At 46.5% G+C, this 23,688-nt stretch overlaps 1 protein-coding gene across 1 annotated transcript; it reads left to right on the top strand.

The window, feature by feature from the left end:
- The first annotated feature begins 134 nt into the window (after positions 1-134).
- On the top strand, positions 135-21,914 carry ANKRD40 (ankyrin repeat domain 40). The gene is made up of 5 exons (XM_077458771.1): positions 135-2,304; positions 5,039-5,187; positions 8,205-8,672; positions 13,612-13,793; positions 16,406-21,914. Exons 1-5 carry the CDS (start codon positions 2,177-2,179, stop codon positions 16,538-16,540), a joined length of 1,062 nt encoding a protein of 353 aa, XP_077314897.1. The 5' UTR covers positions 135-2,176; the 3' UTR covers positions 16,541-21,914.
- The last annotated feature ends 1,774 nt before the right edge of the window (positions 21,915-23,688 follow it).

The raw sequence follows: 23,688 nt of genomic DNA, 5'->3' as shown, positions 1-23,688 counted from the left end.
GGTGATGTCACTGCGGTGCCTCCCCTCCCAGCTCACACGTGCTTCCCCGATCGCCCTCTGACACGCTGGGGTGGCTTAGTTGCTCCGCCCTAATAGGTGACCTCTGACGCTCCGCCCCCCCCACCCAGCGCCCTCCGGTCTCTTTCTCCCCCGGAACCAATCTGCTGATTTGTGTGTGTCCCCTCTAATCCCGCCCCCCAGAACTGTGCATCGAGTCTGCGGTCCCCGCTCTGCACCCCGGGGGAGGCCGGACACCGGGCCCCGCACACCTCCAATGTCCCTGCAGCCCGACCGAAGTCTTCCCATCTGAGCTGTGTGTGTGTGCGCGTGTGTCGTCCCACATCTGTGTGCCACATCCTCCATGCAGACCTCAGCCCTGTGTTCTCTATAGAGCTGATCCGTGTGTCCTCCAACCAGACTTGTCACCTCTACAACCCCCACATCCTCCATACACCCTCCAACCAGACCCATACCCATACCCCTCCTCCATACACCCTCCAATCAGATCTGATCTCTGGGCCCTCCCTACACCCTCCAACCAGACCTGTCACCAGATCTATACCCCTCCTCCATACACCCTCCAACCAGATCTGTACCCCTCCCCCTACACTCTCCATGCATATCTGATCCCTGTTTCCTCCCTACACCCTCCAACCAGACCTATACCCCCTCCTCCCTACATCCTCCAATTAGATCTGATCTCTGTGCCCTCCATACACCCTCCGACCAGCCTTATACCCCTCCTCCATAACCCTCCAATCAGATCTGATCTCTGGACCCTCCCTACACCCTCCAACCAGACCTGTCACCAGATCTATACCCCTCCTCCATACACCCTCCGACCAGATCTGTACCCCTCCCCCTACACCCTCCATGCAGATCTGATCCCTGTTTCCTCCCTACACCCTCCAACCAGACCTATACCCCTCCTCCATAAACCCTCCAATCAGATCTGATCTCTGTGCCCTCCATACATCCTCCAACCAGACCGGTCACCTGTACAACCCCCACATCCTCCATACACCCTCCAACCAGATCTATACCTCTCCTCCATACACCCTCCAACCAGACCTGTCACCTCTACAACCCCCACATCCTCCATACACCCTCCAACCAGATCTATACCTCTCCTCCATACACCCTCCAACCAGACCTGTCACCTCTACAACCCCCACATCCTCCATACACCCTCCTCCATGCAGATCTGACCCCTGTGTCTTCCATACACCCTCCAACCAGACATATACCCCTTCTTCCTACATCCTCCAAACAGATCTGATCTCTGTGCCCTCCATACACCCTCAAACCAGATCTATACCTCCTTATATCCTCCCTGCACCCTCCAACCATATCTATACCCCTCCTCCCTACACCCTCCATGCAGATCTGATCTCTGTGTCTTCCATACACCCTCCAACCAGATCTATACCCCTCCTCCCTACATCCTCCAATCAGATCTGATCTCTGTGCCCTCCATACGACCTCCTACCAGATCTATACCCCTCCTTCCTACATCCTCCGTGCAGATCTGACCGCTTTGTCCTCCATACACCCTCCAACCAGAGGTGTGTCAGATCTCTGCAGAGAAGACCGTTGGTATCTGTGTTTGTGCAACGACCTCTGTTAGATCTCTGCAGAGAGGCCACTGCTTGTGTGTGCACAGTCTCTCTGTCAGGTGTACTGGATCTCTGCAGAGAGGACCACTGGCTTCTGTATGTGAGCAGTGTCCTCCATGAAGATCTGATCTCTGTGTCCTCCAACTAGACCCTTACCCCTCCTCCCTACATCCTCCATGCAGATCTGATCTCTGTTTCTTCCAACCAGATCTGTACCAATACCTTAATACATCCTCCATGCAGATCTGTCCTCTAAAATCCCTCCAACCAGATCTGTACCCTGTTCATCCTACATCTTCAATGCAGATCTGATCTTTGTCTTCTAAACATCCTCCATGCAGATCTGTGCCAGGACTTAGTAAAACAATCCTCCAATCAGATCTGTACCCAACCCTTCCTACATCCTCCATGCAGATCTGATCTCTGTGTCCTCCAACCAGATCTGTGCAGTGTCTCGCCTCCCCCCATCCTGATTGGTGAGTCCTCCCCACATCCTCCATGCAGACCTAAGCCCTGTGTTCCCTATCAGATCAGAAGTGCCCCCTCCCCCCCGGCTCTGTATGACCGATCCCCCCACATACATGGAAGAAAGACTGAGGGAAGCATCTGCATTGGGGGACCTAGAAGAAGTGCAAAAACTGCTCGGCACCGGGGTGGACATCAACTCTCAGAATGAGATCAATGGCTGGTGAGTGGCTGCATGGAGGGTGACACGTTCACTGTGTGTGTGTGTGTGTGTACGTATATATATATATATATATATATATATACACACACGTCATATAGATCACTACAGATAGAGGATGTTCAGATTGTACCAAGTCAGCATGGAGGGTGACACATACGCTGTGTATATACACATCACTACAGATACATGGAGGACATTTAAACTTCACCTGCACCACGTCTACATGGAGGGTGACACATATACACGGCGTACACATCACAAGTACATCGGAGATGGTCGGACTTCACCGAGTCTGCATGGAGGGTGACATGTACAGGAAATGGAAATAAAAGGATTTCCTTCTATACAATACACAGGCATGTCTTCTCTCCCTCCCACACTGGAATAAATGGGGGGGGGGGGGGGGGACGGGTTACAGGCGCTATTTCTAGTGCTAAAATGCCTGAAAATTGCCTCAGTGTAAAAGAGGTCTGATTCTAAAGCGTGAGCCCCCCCCCCCAGACTGACGCTGCTGCCTGCTGTGCCCCCTGTGCTCCTTCACCCAGAGTAGGGGGCGCTCTAATACAGGAGGTGTGTTACTGGCCAAATCACCAGGTAATAACAGCGGGGGGGGGCTCAACAAAAAGAAAACAAATGCAGCCGCCACATTTAATGCGCACATCCAATTTGCAATATATTTAATACTGTGTTAAGCTTATAAAATCTTGGAATTTCAAACAACAACAAATTGTACAAAAATTTCTTAAAGTTGTTGGAGATTTCCGATTTTACTTTTAACATTCAGTTTGAGAATGAATGGACTTCACTAACCGGAAACCACACAGACCGTTATGAAATCGTTCATTCGAGAAAATGTTTCCTTCCTGCCCCTCCAAATGTTCTCATCCCTGCGCTAGAAAACGCAGATCATCGCTGTCACTCCACTGATGAGAAAAAAAAACAAAGAAACTTTATTACTGCATTCTTACAATGACAAATGTGAAATGAAATTCTACTTGTGTGTGTGTGTGTGTGTGTGTGTGTGTACAGCTTCACTGTTGATGATTGTTTTCAGCTTCAGCGGCATAAAATCATCAGAGAGGACAGCTGGTATCTGAGCAAAGACCTCTACCAGATCTTTTCAGAGAGACCACTGCTTGTGTGCGTGTGCATAGTCTCTGTCAGGTGTGCTGGATCTCTGCAGAGAGGACCGCTGGTAGCTGTGTGGGAGGAAGGACCTCCACCAAATCTCTGCAGAGAGCCCACTACACTCTGTCAGGTGTGTCAGATACCAGAGGTCTTCTCTGCAGAGATCTGTATGTGTGCAATGACCTCTGTCAGATTTCTGCAGAGAAGCCACTGCTTATGTGTAAGCAGCAGCCTCTCTGTCAGGTGTATCAGATCTCTGGAGAGAAGATTGCTGGTATCTATGTGTGTGGATGTGCAACGACCTCTGTCAGATCTCTGCAGAGGCCACTGTGTGTGTGTGTGCTCAGCCTCTCTGTCAGGTGTGCTGGATCTCTGCAGAGAGGACCACTGGCTTCTGTGTGTGAGTAGCAGTCTGCGTTAGGTCTCTGCAGAGAGGCCACTGCTTGTGTCTAAGCAGCGGCCTCTCTCTTAGGTGTGCTGGATCTCCGCAGAGAAGACCGCTGGTATTGTGTGTGAGCAAGGACCTCCGTCAGATCTCTGCAGAGAGGCCACTGCTTGTGTGTAAGCAGCAGCCTCTCTGTCAGGTGTGTCAGATCTCTGCAGAGAAGACTGCTGGTATCTGTGTGTGTGTGTGTGTGTGTGTGTGTGTGTGTGTGTGTGTGTGTGTGTGTGTGTGTGTGCGCAACAACCTCTGCTCTGTCAGGTCTCTGCAGAGAGGCCACTGCTTATGTGTGTGTGTGTGCGCACAGTCTCTGTCAGGTGTGCTGGATCGCTGCAGAGAGGACCGCTGGTTTCTGTGTGTGAGCATCAGCCTCCATCAGATCTCTGCAGAGAGGTCTAAGCAGCGGCCTCCCTCTGCAGAGATCTGACACACCCAACAGAGAGGCCGCTGCTCACACACAAGCAGGGGCCTCTCTGCAGAAATCCGACAGAGGTCATTGCACACACACACGGATCACTGCAGAGAAGACCGCTGGTATCTGTGTGTGAGCAAGGACCTCTGTCAGATGTCTGCAGAGAGGCCACTGCTTGTGTGTAAGCAGCGGCCTCTCTGTCGGGTGTGTCAGCTACCAGCGGTCTTCTCTGCAGAGATCCGTGTGTGTGTGCAATGACCTCTGTCGGATTTCTGCAGAGAGGCCCCTGCTTGTGTGTGAGCAGCGGCCTCTCTGTTGGGTGTGTCAGATCTCTGCAGAGGGGACCACTGGTGTGTGTGTGTGTGTGTGTGTGCGTGTGCGTGCAGTGACCTCTGTCAGATCTTTGCAGAGAGGCCACTACTTGTGTGTAAGCAGCAGCCTCTCTGTCAGGTGTGTCAGATCTCTGCAGAGAGACAGCTGTTTGTATGCATGCGCAGCCTCTCTGTCAGGTGTGCTTGATCTCTGCAGAGGACCACTGGTATCTGTGTGTGCGCAATCACCCCTGTCAGATATCTGCAGAGAGGCCAACTGCTTGTGTGTGAGCAGCGGCCTCTCTGTCAGGTGTGTTGGATCTCTGCAGAGAGGACCACGGCTACACCCAGGGAGCCGAAGTCGGATGTCAGTTTTTGGGATCTATCTTTTCTCGTTCTGTTTTGTGGTTTGACCGCCTTGTGTCTTCTCCCCGCACACAGGACTTGCCTGCACTGGGCTTGTAAGCGCAATCACCTCCACATCGTGTCCTACCTTCTAGAAGCCGGAGCCGATAAAGACATCTTCACCAACAAAGGAGAGAAAGCTGCTCAGCTCACCTCCAAGAGGGAGATCAAGAGAGTCCTGGGAGGCAAGTTTGTCATTCTTTTCCTGCCCCTCCCCCCTGCAGACCCCCCCACTACCACCAAGCCAGGGATGTACTGATAAAGCCCTTCTCCTCATTATGGGGACAAGGTGTCTTTTCAGGGGGGTGCTCCCTGGTAGGGAACCCTCAAAGTCTCTTATTTATAAAAAAAAAAATTGCTGCTAAAAGTCTCGGCTGTTGCAGATAATCCCCGTGATGTGTCTGATATGTGCATTTCCGATGACTGTTAGCTCCATCTAGTGGCCAGGCTGCAGGATTTTATTTTTCTGAAATACCGAAATTAGGAAAATAATGCATTATGGCCACTAGGTGGCGCTGACAATCATAGGATATATACATTTTAGAAACAGAATTGGGAACATGTATTATGGTTAATGGAACACGGATGTAATATTTCACACAGTGTATGAACCAAGGGGTGATCTCAAAGGCATTTCACATCAGTGACATCAAGGTGAGTGGAAAAGAACAGAAGAATGGGGTACTCTTACCAGAACCACTGGACCTGTGTATATACACTAGGTCAGTGATGGCAAACATTGGCACTCCTGATGTTTTGAAACTACATTTCCCATGATGCTCCACTACACTGCAGAGTGCATGAGCATCATGGGAAATGTAGTTCCAAAACATCTGGGGTGCCAAGGTTCGCCATCACTGCACTAGGTCATACGAGCATGTATATAGATGGATCATCAGCTCTACGCGGGTTGTACGGCAAATCCCAACAGGTCCGTCAGCCAATGGGGGGGGGGGGGGGGGGCTGTGGATCTTCAGGCCAATGAAGGAGTAATCGACACCATCTCAGAGGCTCCAGTCTTCTTCTCCAAGGGTTCAAACAAATGGGAAGGAAGGGGAACTCCAGCCAATAATTTGACAATAGAGAAAGCCAAACTCGTGAAGGAAATCTTATGTTATTCTGAAGAAATTCATGTGTGTTTGATGTCTGTGCAACAGAGGCACAGAGATCACAGTCAGGCTGGGAGGAAAGGGCTAGCCTAGCCACTTCACGCCCAGGCCGATTCTGACATTTCTCTCCTACATGTAAAATTCATCATTTTTTTTTTTTTTTTGCTAGGAAATTACATAGAACCCCCAAACATTATATATGTTTTTTTAGCAAAGACCCTAGAGAATACAATGGCGGTTGTTGCAACTTTTTATCTCGCACGGTATTTGCGCAGCAAGTTTTTTGAACACGTTTATTTATTTTTTTCAGAAAAAAAAAACGGTTTCATGCTTTAAAAAAAAAAAAAACAGTAAAGTTAGCCCAATTTTTTTGCATAATGTGAAAGATGAAGATACGCCGAGTAAATAGGTACCCAACATGTCACGCTTCAAAATTGCACGCGTTCGTGGAATGGAGCCAAACTTTGGTATTTAAAAATCCACATAGGCGACGCTTTAAATTTTTTTTACTGGTTACATGTTTTGGGTTACAGAGGAGATCTAGGGCTAGAATTATTGCTCTCGCTCTAACGTTCGCGGCGATACCTCACGTGTGTTTTGAACACTGTTTTCATATGTGGGCGAGACTTACGTATGCGTTCGCTTCTGCGTACGAGCTCACAGGGACAGGGGAGCTTTAAAAAAAAAAAAATATTATTAATTTTTTTATTTATTATTATTTTTTTTTTTCATTGTTAATTTTACTTTTATTTTTTTGTTGACACTTTAAAAAAAAAAAAAAATATTTGATTACTTTTATTCCTTATACAAGGAATGTAAACATCCCTTGTAATAGGAATATGGCACGATCTGACCTATTTACAGTGATATATGGGGTCAATAAGGCCCCACATCTCACCTCTAGGCTGGGAAGCCTAAAATAAAAAAAAATAAAAATAATAAAAAAAAAAAAACGGCTGCGCCGTTATTTGAATGCAGGGGCCGGGCATGAGGTCATAACATCGCGCCCGGCCTCCGAACGATCATAGAGACTCCGGCGACCATCTGGTCCGCCGGAAATCTCTATGATCATTATCCTGGGGCCGGCGGATCCTGTGTCCGACTCACCGATGGAAGCGCTCCCCTCCCGCCGCCCGTAAGAACGATCAAGCGGTGGAACAGCCACTATGATGGTTCTTATGGTGCAGGGAATCGCCGGCTGAAAATGCCGATATCTGAATGATGACTGTAGCCTCAGGCATCATTCAGATATAACCCCCGGAAAGTCGAGGCCGCCCCAGGACGTCCACCCGGCGCAAAGTGGCTAGAATTATGGGTGCTCCACCTGTGGCCCTCCATTTGTTGCGGAACTACAAGTCCCACGAGGCATTGCAAGGCTTACCGTTACAAGCATGACTCTCAAAGACAGAGGCATGATGGGAATTGTAGTTCTACAACAGCCGGAGGGCCACAGGTTGGGCACCCATGGGCTAGATCCGGGATCTCCAAACTACGGCGTTTTGCAGAACTACACGTCCCATGATGTATTGTAAAACTCTGACATTCACAGGCATGACTAGGCATGATGGGAATTGTAGTTCCTGAACAACTGGAGGGCCGCAGTTTGGAGACCCCAGGGCTAGATGAACGCCGTCCAGCCAGGAAGTTAGGTGGGCTCTGACTTGCTGAAGTTTCTGATGCACGTTGTGAGAAGCTCACAGTGTGCAGTGAAATCGATGCAAGCCATTTCAGTCCAGGAAAGAAGGCGGTACAACTCTGCATTTTCCCACAATTCCCCCGGGGCCTGGACACTCCCAGGGAAGACAAGTTTCATTACTTTCCTTTTTGGCAGCCAAGAAAACCCACACCAGGTAAGAGGTAGCTGGGAAAGTTCTGCAGCCAGGTGAAAGGCCCTTTATTGTCAGAACCGGCGTGCGGGCGCCCAGGCTGGAGCCTAATGGCTCCAGTGCAATCAGCTGATCAAAACCTATGACAGACTGAAATACGCAGGTGCTGGACGGCGTACCACTAGGGGTCACCGCGTTTTTCTGCCTGGTTTATACTGAATACTTTTTTTCGTTGTTTTTGTAAATAAATGTTTCTTTTTATTACAGTGGAGGATTTGGAAGCAGAGGAAGTTAAGCCTGAACCCGATTTGTCGTTTATCCCGAATTACCTCGCCAATCCGCCTTTCCCGTACGGCTATACCCGCGACAGCGCCGCCAAGCAAGAGTCCACCCCCGCAACGTTCGCCGAAAACGGAAACCCGCACATCGCACCGCCGCCACCCCCCACCAGTTTTCCTTTGCTGAGCAACGGCGTGGAGAACATTCACCTGACCGCTTCCGTGAAGAAGGAGGACAAATTCCCATCTTTGTTTTACAACGGCGAAGTCCAGATCCCGCCAGAATGTGCGCACTCGCCGGTACAGGCTGGATCCGTGTGTCAGACGCCGGTCTCCCAGAACCGCGGGATGTTCTCACCGCTTCCCTCTAATCTTCCGCACAGCGCCGCTCATGGTGGACCTATGCAAGTCTTTCAGCCATTCTTCTTCACAGGAGCCTTCCCATCTAACATGAAAGGTACTGCTACGCCCTTTGCCGGGGGCTCACAAATGGGTATCCTTCCCTGCAGGAGGAGGCTGGGCGGCCATGTTTTCCACATCCCCTCCTCCATCAGCTCACTACCAACTTCAACACTGGTATTTGACTAACCACTTGCCGCCTGCCCACCATCAAATGATGGCTAGACGTTGCGGCTTTTGTTCTGGGTGGACATCATATGACGACCCTCCAGAATGACCACTTGCGTGCCCGTGGGGGCGCACATTGTGGCGATCATAGGTGCGGTGTGTCAGTCTGACATACCGCTACACCGATCTCAGTAAAGAGCCTCTGATGGAGGCTGTTTACCATGTGATCAGTTGTGTCCAATCGTGGCTGATCACGATGTAAACAGGAAGAGCCTGTCTCCTGACAGGTGGGTCTGTGCTGATTGGTTATCAGAGCAGCCCCCCTCAGATGCCCACCTAGGACCACCAGGATGCCGCTGGGACCACCAGGGATTGGCACCACATGACCACCAGGTATGCCACCCTAGACCACCAGGGAAATGGCAAATATTGCCCAGGCAGCTGCCAGTCAGTGCCCATCCCCAATACCTGCCAGTGAAATCAGTGATGCCTATCAATGCCATCTATCAGTGCAGCCTATCGGTGCCCATCAGTGCTGCATGTCAGTGCCTCCTCATTGGTGCTGCCTTATTAGTGCCCATCAGTGAAGGAGAAAACATACTTATTTACAAAATTTTATAACAGAAACAAAAGAAAAACTATTATTTTTTTCAAAATTTTTTTTTTTATTTAGCAAAAAATAAAAAAACACAGAGGTGATCAAATACCACTAAAAGAAATCTCTATTTGTGGGAACATAACTATAAAAATTATTCTGTTTGGGTACAGTGTAGCATGACCGCGCAATTGTCATTTAAACAGCGACAGCGCTAAAAATTGGCTTGGGCAGGAAGGGGGTGTAAGTGCCCTGTATTGTAGTAGTTAAAGTGGTTGTAAATCCCTACAGATACCCAGTGAGTTGACTGGCCTCAGATGATACACAGAGGTTAAACAAATCCTCCTACATAAGTTGTATCCGTTTATCTGCAGTCTTCTCTACATCTGTCCAGAATTTATAAAGCTTGTCTGAGCTGTCACAAAAAAAGGGGCGGAGAACTGAAATTACACTCTGCAGAGCTCAGTGAGGACAGCTCTGAGAGCTGATTGGAGGGAAGGGACATACTCCTCTTCACACAGCAACAGACCTGAGGCTGTCAATCACAGGCTGTATGGTTGAGCTCCTCCCCGTCACCTTTTTTTTTTTTTTTTTTTTTCTTGGTGTCAGGGAAACTTGTCAGAAGTGACTCATGCTGATAGCAGCAGACAGAAACGAAACTTAGTGCTCTGGAGTGAGACAAGTACACACTATAGAAGGACATGCTTTGTTCATATTTCATGTCTGAGGTTTACAGCCACTTTAAAGCTCAACAGCCTGGGCACAGATTTCGGCCCCATTCAGATTTCACATAGTTGGAACAAGCATTCCCACTCGTGTTTTTTAATTGCGATTTACACGTGTTTCCGCACGTTGTGCATAGGAAGCCATCTCACTTTAATGTACTGCCCTGCACATGTTGTCACCTAAAGGAAGCACCTGCTCCTTTTTGGACAACAAGCTTCATGCAACTTTTTTAAAGGCATGTTTTGACGCGATTTTGACGCGCTACAGTCACGGCAAAATCACACTTCACACTGCGTGTACGGTGACTGTAAGTATGAATGCCACCCAAACGCAGGGTGCATGTTTTATCATGATTTGGAATTGCCAGCAGATTTGAGGCGATTCCAATTCGCCAAGTGTGAATGGGGCCTTAAAAGGGAACTCTTGTCACAGGTACAAAATAAAAATGCAGCTGTGGCTTCCATATTCGCCTCTCCTTCTACACTGTCTCCAGTGTAGAAGGGGAGGAGACGGTGTAGAAGGGGAAGTGAATATGGCACCCCTCCCCCCCCCCGCTCACCCAGAGTTTCTACACATTTTAAATATTCACACACCCAGCGTATCCGGTGCTGTCCCCTGCCACCACTTGATCCCATACTGCCATATTGTTTCAGACGTCATCCAGAGGCCCGTCTGCTCTTCCGGGTTTAGCGGGCAGACCTCCCGATGATGCGCCTCCTTTGTAAATTAAACACTATGCCTCCTGGGATATGTGAAATGCATAACCCAGGAGCCACAGCAGGCACTGTGGATGTCATTCGCCTAGGCGAGTGACGGGCATAAGGGACGGGGCCCAACACTTTTATTTTTTAGAAAAGGTAAATCAAAAAAACAACGCTATCCACATATAGGATAGAAGGAGGAGTGGAGGGAACTTCATTAAGAGGCTGAAGACCTGTTTAACAAACCCCCATTTGATGCCATAAGGCAAGTGACCGGTACTCCTTATGGAGACATTGTGTGTCTGTTAAAGTATAGCCAAAGCTTGTTTGGCTGTACTTCTCCTGTGGATCACAGGAGTGCAGTTTGTTCTGCACCCTGTGACCCGTTTTCAGCAGACATTGAGCTAAAGCCCGCTGTTACCTGTTGTTACAGAGCAGGTCCAGGATCGGACCAGGATCGGACAAGATCGCACAATGAAGTCTGGATCTGCCCACATGCCTGGACCAGAGCCCAGCTCAGCCTCTCAGCGTGCCGCTGAGAGGCTGAGCTGGCCGCTCCCGCCCCCTCCACAGCCCAGCGCTCCAGTGAGAACGGGAGGAAGGGGGCAGACCAGACAGTGGTGACTGACGGTCACCAGCTCCCTGCTCAGGGAGCTCTGAGAACTGAGTGATCGGCGGTTGTTTGATTGCTCGGTTCTCAGTGTTAGCCAACAGAGGACAGATGCAGCATTTGACCGATGCTGCATCCAAGTATAATTCTCTTTTACATAGTTACATAGTAGGTGAGGTTGAAAAAAAGACACAAGTCCATCAAGTCCAACCTATGTGTGTGATTATATGTCAGTATTACATTGTATATCCCTGTATGTTGCGGTCGTTCAGGTGCTTATCTAATGTTTCTTGAAACTATCAATGCCCCCCGCTGAGACCACCGCCTGTGGGAGGGAATTCCACATCCTTGCCGCTCTTAGAGTAAAGAACCCTCTACGTAGTTTAAGGTTAAACCTCTTTTCTTCTAATTTTATAATAAGTGGCCGCGTGTCTTGTTAAACTCCCTTTTGCGAAAAAGTTTTCTCCCTATTGTGGGGTCACCAGTCCGGTATTTATATATTGAAATCATATCCCCTCTCAAGCGTCTCTTCTCCAGAGAGAATAAGTTCAGTGCTCGCAACCTTTCCTCATAACTAATATCCTCCAGACCCTTTATTAGCTTTGTTGCCCTTCTTTGTACATCGCTCCATTTCCAGTGCATCCTTCCTGAGGACCGGTGCCCAGAACTGGACAGTATACTCCAGGTGCGGCCGGACCAGAGTCTTGTAGAGCGGGTGAATTATCCTTTTATCTCTGGAGTTGATCCCCTTTTTAACGCCAATATTCTGTTTGCTTTGTTAGCAGCAGCTTGGCATTGCTGAGCCCATCATCTACTAGGACCCACAGGTCCTTTTCCATCCTAGATCCCCCCAGAGGTTCTCCCCCCGGGTATAAATTGCATTCATATTTTTGCCACAAAAATGCATTATTTTAAATTTTTCTATCTTTTTTGCAAGGTTTCCACATCCTGCGGAGAAGTTATTGCCCTGCTTAGCTTAGTATCGTCCACAAATACAGATATTGAACTGTTTACCCCATCCCCATCCTCCAGGTCGTTTATGAACAAATTAAATAGGATTGGTCACAGGACAGAACCCTGGGGGACCCCACTTCCCACCCCTGACCATTCAGAGTACTCCCCATTTATCACCACCCTCTGAACTTGCCCTTGTAGCCAGTTTTCAATCCATGTTCCCACCCTATGGTCCATGCCAACGGACCTTATTTTGTACAGTAAACGTTTATGGGGAACTGTGCCCAATGCTTTTGCAAAATCCAGATACACCACGTATACGGGCCTTCCTTTATCCAGATACACCACGTCTACGGGCCTTCCTTTTATCTAGCTGGCAACTCACCTCCTCATAGAAGGTTAGTAGATTGGTTTTGCAAGAACGATTCTTCATGAATCCATGCTGATTACTGCTAATGATACCGTTCTCATTACTAAAATTTTGTATATAGTCCCTTATCATCCCCTCCAAGAGTTTATACTATTGATGTTGGGCTAACTGTTCTGTAATTTAAACCCCGCAATGTCTTCCTTGCCCTCCAAAGCAGCTAACCAAATAGATGGTGCTGAGAAATTATCGCTCCCAGCTTCATTCACTGCAGAGGAGATTGAGAAAAAGATGTCCGATGTGGTCCCGGGTCCTTAGAAGAGTGGGAGAGCCCTGTAAGCACAGTGGGTGTGCCGGCAGGGGTAGATGGCATCTGTATAAGTGATCAGGTGGTTTTAGAGCTGCCTGCATTACTTTTACCCTACAGCCTGAAGCAGGTTGAACAAAACTAGCAGATGCTACTGCAGTCATAAGTTTGTGCCTTACCCTTCACTCTGTGGAATATATATATATATATATATATATATATATTTATTTATTATACATTTTTTTTTTCAAAGGGCTAAAGTGGTTAAATCAGCTAAATACTCACCAGATTTACCATCACAAAAGGTGTACAAAGTCTTACATTATGTTTTTCCTTCTAAAGCAGCCACAGTGGTCTCTGTAGAGCTGACACCCCCATCAACACGGTCAGTGTTGAATCAAGTTTTCTTTCTTGCAACCTGTGACTGCAGGAAAGGAAATCACATAATCCTATGGCTTGTCTTAGATGGAAAGGAAGCTGAACATGCTGCTATCTGTGAATGGTACAAGGAGTGACATTCTATAGAATGCATACTGCATTTCTGATGTGATTTTGTTTTTCTTGGGTAGAATTAGTCCTGAAAGTGAGAATTCAGAGCAGTGCCCCCGGGGACAACGATTTCATCGAGGTGGAGATGGACAGGGAGGCCCTGACCTACAGAGAGCTGCTCCGAGTCTGCTGCTATGAGCTGGGCGTCAGTCCAGACAACGTGGAGAGAATCCGCAAACTACCGAACACTATGCTCCGGAAGGTAGGTGCCAGACTATCATCAGTTTCCTAATTTAAAGCTTGCGTAACTGAAGTAATAGATAGCCAAGTATTTATCCTCCTTTGCACAGCTCTATGGTAAGCTTAAAGTGGAGGGCCACCCTGAAAAAAAAATACATAAAAAATTAGAAAAAAATCATAAAAAAAAAAAAAATGAAAACTTTTTTTTTTTTTTTTACTTACCAGAAATGCCTGTTGCTAGGCACATCCTCCTAATCTGCCTCTTCCTCCTCCGCGGAGATCTTCTTTCTTTTCTCCTCCGTGCGGCATCTTCTGGGTAATGGGTCGCGCTGTGTTCTGGGAACTGTGTGTCCCATTCACAAAGCGTTGCGCGACTCGCGCATGCGCAGTAGGAAACGGGCAGTGAAGGCGCAAGGCTCCACTGCCTGTTTCCCTTGGATCGAATGGTGGCGACGGGACCTGAGAGCCGAGGGACGGGTCGGCCTCGGGCGGCCGACATCGTGGGCGCCCTGGACAGGTAAGTCAGCTTATTAAGTCAGCAGCTACAGTGTTTGCAGCTGCTGACTTTTAATTATTATTTTTTTTTAACCGGCCCTCCTATACTGAAAGATATAAGATCAACGTCTTTAGTGACTACTCTGTATTCCGGGTGACCTGGAACAAATCAAATCTCTTTCCATTGGATACTGATGCAACTTTGCAGTTTCACCCAGACTCTAGATTGCAAGTGGTGTCCTCTTTTAGATACATGGGGTTTATAATGCAACTACCATTGACCTCTTACATTGATAATAACCTGTGTCCCTTATTGACTCAGCTCCAAATACAAACTAAGCAATCGATGGATCTACCTCTGGACCTCATGGGTAGGGCCAATACCCTTAAAATGATCTATCTACCTAAATTTTTATATGTTCTTGCCAACTCCCCTTGTAGGATCCCCAAATCCATTTCCAGGCAGATGATTACGATTTGCACAGCGTTCCTATGGAATGGAAAGCCTCCTAGGGTGGCATTGGAGACGCTGAGGATGCCAACACACCTGGCGTGGCGTTTCCAATCTGTACTGTACTATTTAGCCTCCCAACTAGTCCACATTAGTGACTGGCTACACCTGGTTGCGGCGAACGACTGTACGACTACTGAGGAAGCTATTGCCTCCTTTCTAGAGTCCCTACATAATTTATATAGAGGTCAGGGCACGTCTATGTTGGCCACCTCACTTTCCCTATTTCAACTGATTGTCTCAAAAATAGCTAAAGTCCCCTGGTCAGCCTCCCCAAATAACCCTCTATTGTTCAATCCCAACTTAAAAGAACTGTACTCTCTGCCTGACCAACATTGTTGGTACTCTAGAGGAGTCAAATTCTTGTGCCACGTATATGACACAGTGGGATTTAAATAATTTCAACAAATGCGCATTGATTTTGCGTTCATGCTTGTTTTTTTTTACTACCGACTCCATCATGCTCTTCGTGCTCAGGTCAGCTCTCTAGACAACCCTATCATCATACTTCCATTAGAGAAAATGCTAAGACACCCTGACCCTACTAAACTTTTTTCCACATATTATGCTGCCCTCATGACTGATTGTAACCCTAGGTTCAGAATAGCCCAGAGGAAATGGTCTTCCACGGACATCCCCTTTACAGAAGATGACTGGTCAGAATTCAGTGACCCAAGTCCTCAGTGATCTCTTCCAGGGATCGTATTAGACACTTTAAAATTTTTCATCTATCTCACCTTACCCCTGCTAGGTTACATAGAATGGGGTTGTAACCCACAGCTGATTGTTTTAGAGGATGTGGTCAAGCCGCAGACTTCCTACATGGTTTCTGGTCTTGTCCAGTGGTATAAAGTTTCTGGGTGGTGATAGGTTCCTTCCTCTCATCTGCAATAGGTCTCCTGAATATTCTACACCCCAACAACTGCCTCTTGGGCGTTTTTGGTGACTTACATATATCATCTTATGCTAAGAGACTCCTTTGCATCCTGTACTTTTATGAAAAGAAGTCCATTTTACTATTATGGAAAGGTTCACAGACACCTCTAAAGTCCATTTGGTTAAAATAATGAATGACTCTTTACCATTATACAAACTCACGTTTGAGACTCGGAAAAGCACCAAAACCTTTAAAAAAAAAAAAATATGGGCAAATGGATAGCTAGCCCCCTAACCCTTACCCCCGGAGTAGATATATTGTTATATACTATTCTTTATCATGCCATGCACTTAACTGTGTTGAACATATCTAGCTGCCTTTCAAACCTGGAGAACTGTCTGATGGACATATCTCGTAATATTGAGGTTAATAATCACAAGAGGCATGTAAATTGATATAAGTTTATTGAATGTTCAAGTGTATTACATGTTCATGCACTGCTATGAAAAACTAAAGTTTTTTTTGTGCATTGATTGGTTTATCAAAACTCAATAAAAATATCTTTAAAAAAAAAAACACACAAAAAACAGAGACAAAAAAGAAATAATGTTTCTTTTTTTTTTTCTTTCTGTTTCAGTGGCTGAGCAATGTTGTTGATAAAGGCTCAACCCTATTAGAGAGGGTTGGTAGGGTAGATGAATATGACAGTATATAGATATTCTAATTCTACTGTTCTCTTTTTTTATTTTAGGATAAAGACGTTGCAAGGCTTCAGGACTTTCAGGAGCTGGAACTGGTTCTGAAATATGACCACAGTCCCTTCAGGAACGCGACACTGACTGATAGGCCATGCTTCAACAAAAAGGCTTCACAACTAACCTACTGATAGAAGGATCTGTGTCTCTTCTATCCAGAGATTTACAGCTAACCCACTGATAGTTCTGTGTACTACTTCTACCCAGAGATCTGCAGGTAACCTACCAATAGACAGCTTTGTGTATTACTTCTACTCAGAGATTCACAGCTAACCTTCCAATAGACGGCTCTGTGTACCCCTGTCTTGATAACGCCTGACAATAACACACGCCTTGCATACAGCCATGCCGTCTAGCATTTCCCTTGGGTGGAGGGTCAGCATGTAATTCAAATACATTGACAAGGTAAAGAAAATGCATATTGTTCCTTCCTATGGCGTCAAGAAGCACAAAGGGTGAAAACCAAAAAGTACCTTCTATAACGTTCTGACTTTCCTTTTCCGTTAAATGCCGAATACGGCAACCCTTGGGCATCCAGCTGTTATGGAACCAAAAACACGCTGGGACTTTTGTGGTTCATCAGCTAGAAGAGTCCTTGGCTACCCAAGCCTGCTCCTGTCTCATGTAAGGTATATCTATCGCATATCACGCAGATTCTAGGCAAAGCTACACTCACCAGCCATTGTAGAACCGCAGGCTCCAGCATGAAAGGTGTGCTGAGACTTGTATTTCCACGACAGCTCAGCAGGATGCTTAATACAGATCTGGGCAGTTCATGAGCTAAACTCTCTGAGCTGGTGTCCCAGGAGCCCAACATCAAGTCAAAGCCTGCTGTGTGATAATGAATGACACTTTCAGCCTGGACCCCCACCAGGCCACGCCTCCAACACGTTTCACTCTGCCCACCGGAGCTTACTCATTGGGATTTCTGAGTTCTCTGAGATACTACAGGGAATCACTGACATGTTTGTTGTTTACATTTTAGAAAAGGACGATTTTGCTGGAAATGTAATGAGATAATTTTACGAGTTTATTCCATTCAGTCGTATTCCCAAATTATCTCCCGCTGTACATTTACCTCCATCAGTTTGTGTGTCAGTGTCCAGGAAGTCTGTACTCTCCCAGTCTAGCTGTGGTGTGCATAACTTTATGGAGTTGGTAGAGGTAAAGGGGGGGGGGGGGGGGGGTTTGTTTACAGTAGGCCTCGATGATCCCAACAGACCATATGGAATATGACAAAATGTATCTGTATCACTTCTACCTCTGGGTCATCTGATGTGATTGGCTGCTCCCGTGCATGCTGGGTTTTTGTTGAATATCTTAATTCCTTTAAAGAACTAGTTCACTATATAAAAAAAAAAGTCCCCTCCCTAGCTCCTTAATACACTAAACTGTGCCAAACCACCCTCTTGTCACCCCAACTTTTCCACCCACACCCCACAAGGCCATACATAAAGTGATTGTAAAGCTTTACTTATTTATTATTTTATTTTAAAAAAATGTTTTATCTTCTCTGTGCACAGAGTAGCCCCGATGCGCCTCTTCTGGGGTCCCGCTCCTGTGTCCTTCCCCTCGACAGGTGCCCCCATAGAAAACAGCTTTCTATGGGGACACCCATGCGGGCTTGCTCCTGAGCTGCACTGTCTGCATCTATTGACAGACCTCCTTGCTTGGCCCCACCTCCTTTCCCCTCGCCGCAGAATTTGACTGACAGCAGCAGGAACCAATGACTCCCACTGCTACCAATCACCCTGTGAGGAGGGAGAGCGCCGCTGTTCTCATGCACATCGCTGGATGGACAATGGGCTTAGGTAAGTAAAAGGGGGGGTTTATGTGACACAGGATAAGTTCATCTTTGAGAAGATGTTACATGTTCCACCCATTTTTAGGGTGGAACATTTAACACGGTCCCAATGCGGCAGCTGCTGCCCAATTCCCCCTCCCTTTGACAGCAGTACAGAGACGTTCCCCATTCTAGCACTACTGTCACTTTTTGAAATCGGCGCAGCTTTGTGGGGCTCCGCCCACACGGCCAAGTCGTTCAGTCACACAGCTCTGGATGTGAACGAACTATAAGCCCCGACTTCCTTTGTGGCTGTCGGCTTGTAGTTCTCAAGGAACTATCACGGCACTGTGCAGTGCTGTGGTAGTTTATTGATTCTTCTTATCAGTGTATCTGCTTGCCCATAATGGTTGTAGGGGCACACAGATATACAGAAAGATCTGCAATTTTAAATTGAACTTACCTGAAATTTTAAGTTGAACTTTTTCCTTTTAATGCATACTATGCATTAAGGTAAAAAAAAAAAAAAAAAACTTTGAGCTTTGGAACCACTTTAACTCATTTGAGAGCAATGGCCCCCCGTGCTTTTTAGAGCTCAGCTAGTAAAATCTGAGTTCCAGGTAGCCCTCTCCTGCATAGTCCCATAGATTCGAATGGGCCTTACCTGCATTGCAAGAGCAACATCTAATTTTAAGTCTTTGCGATGTAAGTGCACAGGAGACCCCAGGTGCCAGAGGAGGTAAATACAAACCTGTGGGTAGGTACACCATTTACTGTATTGAGGGGGCTATTGGGACTTTTTTTGTAAACTATTCATTATGAAATCTCCTGCTTCCAGACGGCTTAAAGGGGAATTCCACAGAAAGAGAATATTTGTGATTTTTAGTAGATTTTAAAGAGGTAACCTACCCAACATCTAGTTTGTTGGGGAATTCTGGAAGAGAGATCTATATAATGGGGTTCTTAGGTCTGCACTCAACTCCTGCTGTCCTGGGCACGCCTGCACATGACAGCCCCATAGATTTCCATGGGACCTTCTGCAATAGTCTTTGGCCTCAGGGCAGTCCAATAAAAGTCTATGGGGCACTAAAGCGCAGGTGTAGCCAGGGCAGTGAGGCTTGCAGTGCTGGATGTAAATACACGGGAGGCTGCGGGTCATGGATTAAGTGAAATATTCATCTGTGGAGAGGGAATAGGGGGGATAAAAAGGATAAGAAAAGAGCACTTTGTTCTAAAGTCATCTTATCGTTTCAATCTACAACTTTTCCTGGTGATTCTGACATGAAAATCTTTGTTCAGACACTTCCTGTTATAGGATGCAAAACTCTGTTCCTTTCTTTTAATTGATCTGCATTGTCACCCTGTCACACGGGCATCCAATGGTGGCTTCAAGTGGTCATTTCAACACACGTTACTCAGGCATGGTCCACTGTTGTCACCATCAGGAAACCTGCCCTGAGAAATGGCATGTGACCATTGCTGGAGTGCATGTAGACAGGAAGTGGTTGCCAAGAGACTGCAGGCGATCAGCGTCACTGAGACTGAACAAAGGGTGAAAAAGATGAAAACGAGGACTAAAAATGACAATGCATAGAGCAAATTAAATGCCATCCAGTTCAGGTTTATATCCAATTTATGTGACACCATGTTCATTTTTGAAAAATAACAGACATACAGGGGGTTATTTACAAAAGACAAATCCACTTTGCACTACAAGTGAAAGTGCAGTCGCTGTAAATCTGAGGGGAAGCTCTGCTGATTTTATCATCCAATCTTGTGCAAGCTAAAATACAGTTTTTTTATTTCCCTTGCATGTTCCCCTCGGATCTACAGCGACTGCACTTCCAAGTGCACCTGTAGCGCAAAGTGGATTTGCCTTTAGAAAAATCAACCTCATAGTGAGAGATTTATTAAAACTGGAGCACACAAAATCTGGTGCAGCTGTGCATAGTAACCAATCGGCTTCTAACCTCACCTTGTTCAATTCAGCTTTGACAATGAGCCCGGGTTCACACTTTGAAGTCGGACTTCGGCATGACTTTAACAGAAGTCAATGCAAGTCAGACTGAACGTAGTGCAGGAACCTTTTTCTTAATCGGAGCAACTCGAGACGCACCCACTAGAACGGTTCCATTGTACAGAATGCGGTTCGGACTTCGGATATGACAAGTGCTCCAAAGTCGAAGGATTGTTGCATTAGTGTGAACTGAGCCTAATGCCGCGTACACACGATCAAATTGTACTTAGTCCGCCGAAACGCATTTCACTGGACAATTCGATTGTGTGTGGGCTTCAGCGGACTTTCTCAGCGTAAAGTCCGGCGGACTTAGAAAGTATTTTTGCAGTCCAATCTTTCCACCGGACTTGGGTTTCAGCGGACAATACGTTCGTCAGTATGCTAGTCCGGCGGACTAAGAATGACGCATACTCAGAAGCAAGTACGAAAAGGAAGCTACTGGCTATTGAACTTCCTTTTTCTAGTCCCGTTGTACGGGCTGTACGTCATCGTGCTAGCAAACGCCGGACTTTCTGTGTGTCCGTGTGTGGCCAAGTCAGTTCGGTAGAAAGTCCGCCGGACTATCCGCCGGATTGTTTGCCGTACTAAGTACGCCGGACAATTTGATCGTGTGTACGCGGCATTAGGCTCCATTCACACTTGTACCACTCCAAAGTTGTGCAACTTTGGATGGATGCAACTTGGGTACGACTTTGGCTTTGACCAGTGATGGTGGTTATAATATTCAAGTACATTTTCAATCAACTTTTGAGGGTTAAAAAAATTGAAGTCTGTGGCCCTCAAGTTGCATGAAAGTCAGACCAAAGTAGTGCATGAACTACTTTAAAGTCGCTGCAACTTTAAGTCTAGCATATATGAATGGTTATCATTGGCAAACCTAAGGGAACGACTTGTCATGCAACTTTGATATCCAAAGTTGCATGACAAGCTGCTCAAGTGGGAATGGAGCCTAAAATCTGGAGACTGATTGGTTACTATGCACAGCTGCACCACTTTAGTAAATCTCCCCCATATTGTATGTTCACATGAAAACCTGTTCTGCATTTCTTCAGACCCCTCAAATCTCACACTCAGTCCAACAAACAGCAGCAAATGAAGCGTTTCTGCAGCTTCCCAGCACTGGGACTCCATACGAGTTGTAGCACTTTAACTGATTTTTTTTTTTTATTATTCTATCAAATGCTCTTTGCCTACCTGTAAAGCCTAAACAAGTATAAAGCCAGTGAAGCTGGAACTCCCGATCTACATATTTGGTCTCAGTCAGTGGACAAGCATGACAGAGGACTAGCACTTTCAGCCAGAGATCAGCAAAAGCAGCCAATGTATTTCATTTAATGCTTCCTTAAATTCTGGAGCAAATATTTAATCTTGGAAATTTTTAACCATTTAAGTAACCTGTGGATGTGTTGGTCCGTTTTCCATGAACAAGTCACGACAGCCGGCGACGCACCCGGGGAACGCTGCAATTTGAACTGAGGATGTGTTAATATCAATGTCCTCCACTCTCCGTTGCTGTATAGATTTGCAGTATAGAACTTACCTGCAGTATTTTGGAGGGTGACCGAATCCCCATAGTCTTCCTTCTAACAAGTCCCAATAATTAATACTTGGTAGGGTTGACTAATGTGCACCTGCTGTGAGTTCATTCTGTACAGATTTTATGTCATTTCCTTATTGTTTACAAATAAAACAACTTCAATGCTTATCTCTTCCATGGTGTCCTCCTTTAATTATACATTTCCTGGAGTTCATCATATCAGGATACCATTGGGTCAGCTCCACCCCCTGACCAATGGCAGGCTGACATGACGACTGTCCAGGAAAGGAAAGTTATGGTAAGTATGGTTAAAAAAAAGTTCTGTGTTTTGTATCCAAAGCCTGACCTCGGCCACAATCTTCCTTGTGCAATGCACAATTCTTCAGGTTATCCTGCCAGAGAGTTCCCACAATACTTAATTGGGCAACTAGGGTTTTTTTAACCCCTAGGTGCAGACTGTACGCAAATATACGACCTCTTGGCGGGTAGGCCTTGGCACAGAGGCCAAATATTTGCGTACCAATTTACAGACACAGCAGTTGCCTGCGGCTGACGGAAAGCTCCCGATCCCAAGAAGTGATTATGTGACGGCTGTGACATCCATTCACGGCGGTCACATGATCATAAATCCCGGCATCTGAAACCGCTTGTGTCGGAAGTCACTCCAGGTTACCATGGAGAGCACTGTCCAGCTCCCCCAGCCCCTCCTATGTGTAAGTAACCCTGTGTCTATTAGGGGCACAGGGTGACCGAGAACCTCAGTCTGATCTGTATTAATTGGACTCACTGTACAACCACACTGGAATGTGTGTGTGTGTGTATGTGTGTGTATATATATATATATATATATATATATATATATATATTATTGTTTCATACTGTTAGAAACTCTTTGCTGGGTCGTTTGGGGTGTGGCTGTATTCCATTGTTCTATTGTGTCTGTCTGTCTTGGGTATTATGGGATGTGCAGGTGTTATTCCTGTAAGGAGGGCTGTGGGAATTCCTTTAGCAGTTTTCCCTGCTGATTGGACAGTTTACTCTGCCCTGAATGCAAAAGAGGGGGATTGTCCTGTTTTACCTCCTGTGTACCTGTGTTTCAATAAACGGTTCATGGTCAGCAGCCAAAATGAGTACTGCCTAGTTTGTTGTTGAAAGATCTGATATCTATATTCAGACTGGAAGGAAGCGATGTATGAGGAAAGCACTCAAGCAGAGTGTGGGATGTTTTGTTACACCCCCTAAAGGGCCGAGAGGCGCTGGCTCCAATCGGTTAAGGGATAAGTTCACCTTTTGAAAAAAAAGTAATAACTGCTAATTTTAATAAAAAAAAAAAAATTGGCATTCGTTATTTTTTTTTTTCTAAGGAGCCTGCAGAGCATTGTTCCTGCGATGAGCAAATCGAGGGTGCAATGACAGGCTCCTGCAGACTCCCAAGATAGCTGTCCGCCTATACCTCCAATATGGGCAGGCAGTGACTTGAGAGCAGGAAGATCAATGAAAGTGCTCACCAGCAGAGCCTGTCAGTTCAGAGAACTACAAGCTGTCAGCTGCATTGGACTTGATGGTACTTGTAGCCTGTTCATTCACAGTAAACTGAATCAATGACATGGCCCTGAGAGTGGAGCCCCACACAGCCATGCTGTTTTCAAGTTGTGACAGTGGGTGCAGGGAGAGAATCCCCCACCCGCTGTCACGGGGAGAGGGGGGTACATGTTGAACATGTTACACAATAAATATGGATGTAACAACATGTTCAGAAAGGTGAATTTAGCCTTTAAAGCGGTTGGGTACCCCACTTTATGATTTTTACCTACCTTAAAATTAACATAGCCTAAACGTACACCATTTAGGAGATATTCACCCTGCATGCAGCCACTGACGTCAGCGGTGGACTGAAGGTCCAGTGTATCGTGCTGGAACTTCAGAACTTCTTGCCAGAAAC

Source organism: Lithobates pipiens, unplaced genomic scaffold (assembly GCF_037356315.1).
Source record: "Lithobates pipiens isolate NorthernLeopardFrog02 unplaced genomic scaffold, aLitPip1_a1.2 Scaffold_28, whole genome shotgun sequence".
NCBI classification, from domain to species: Eukaryota; Metazoa; Chordata; class Amphibia; order Anura; family Ranidae; genus Lithobates; species Lithobates pipiens.
Note: the sequence above shows the minus strand (reverse complement) of the source record. Positions and strands in the feature narration are given on the sequence as shown.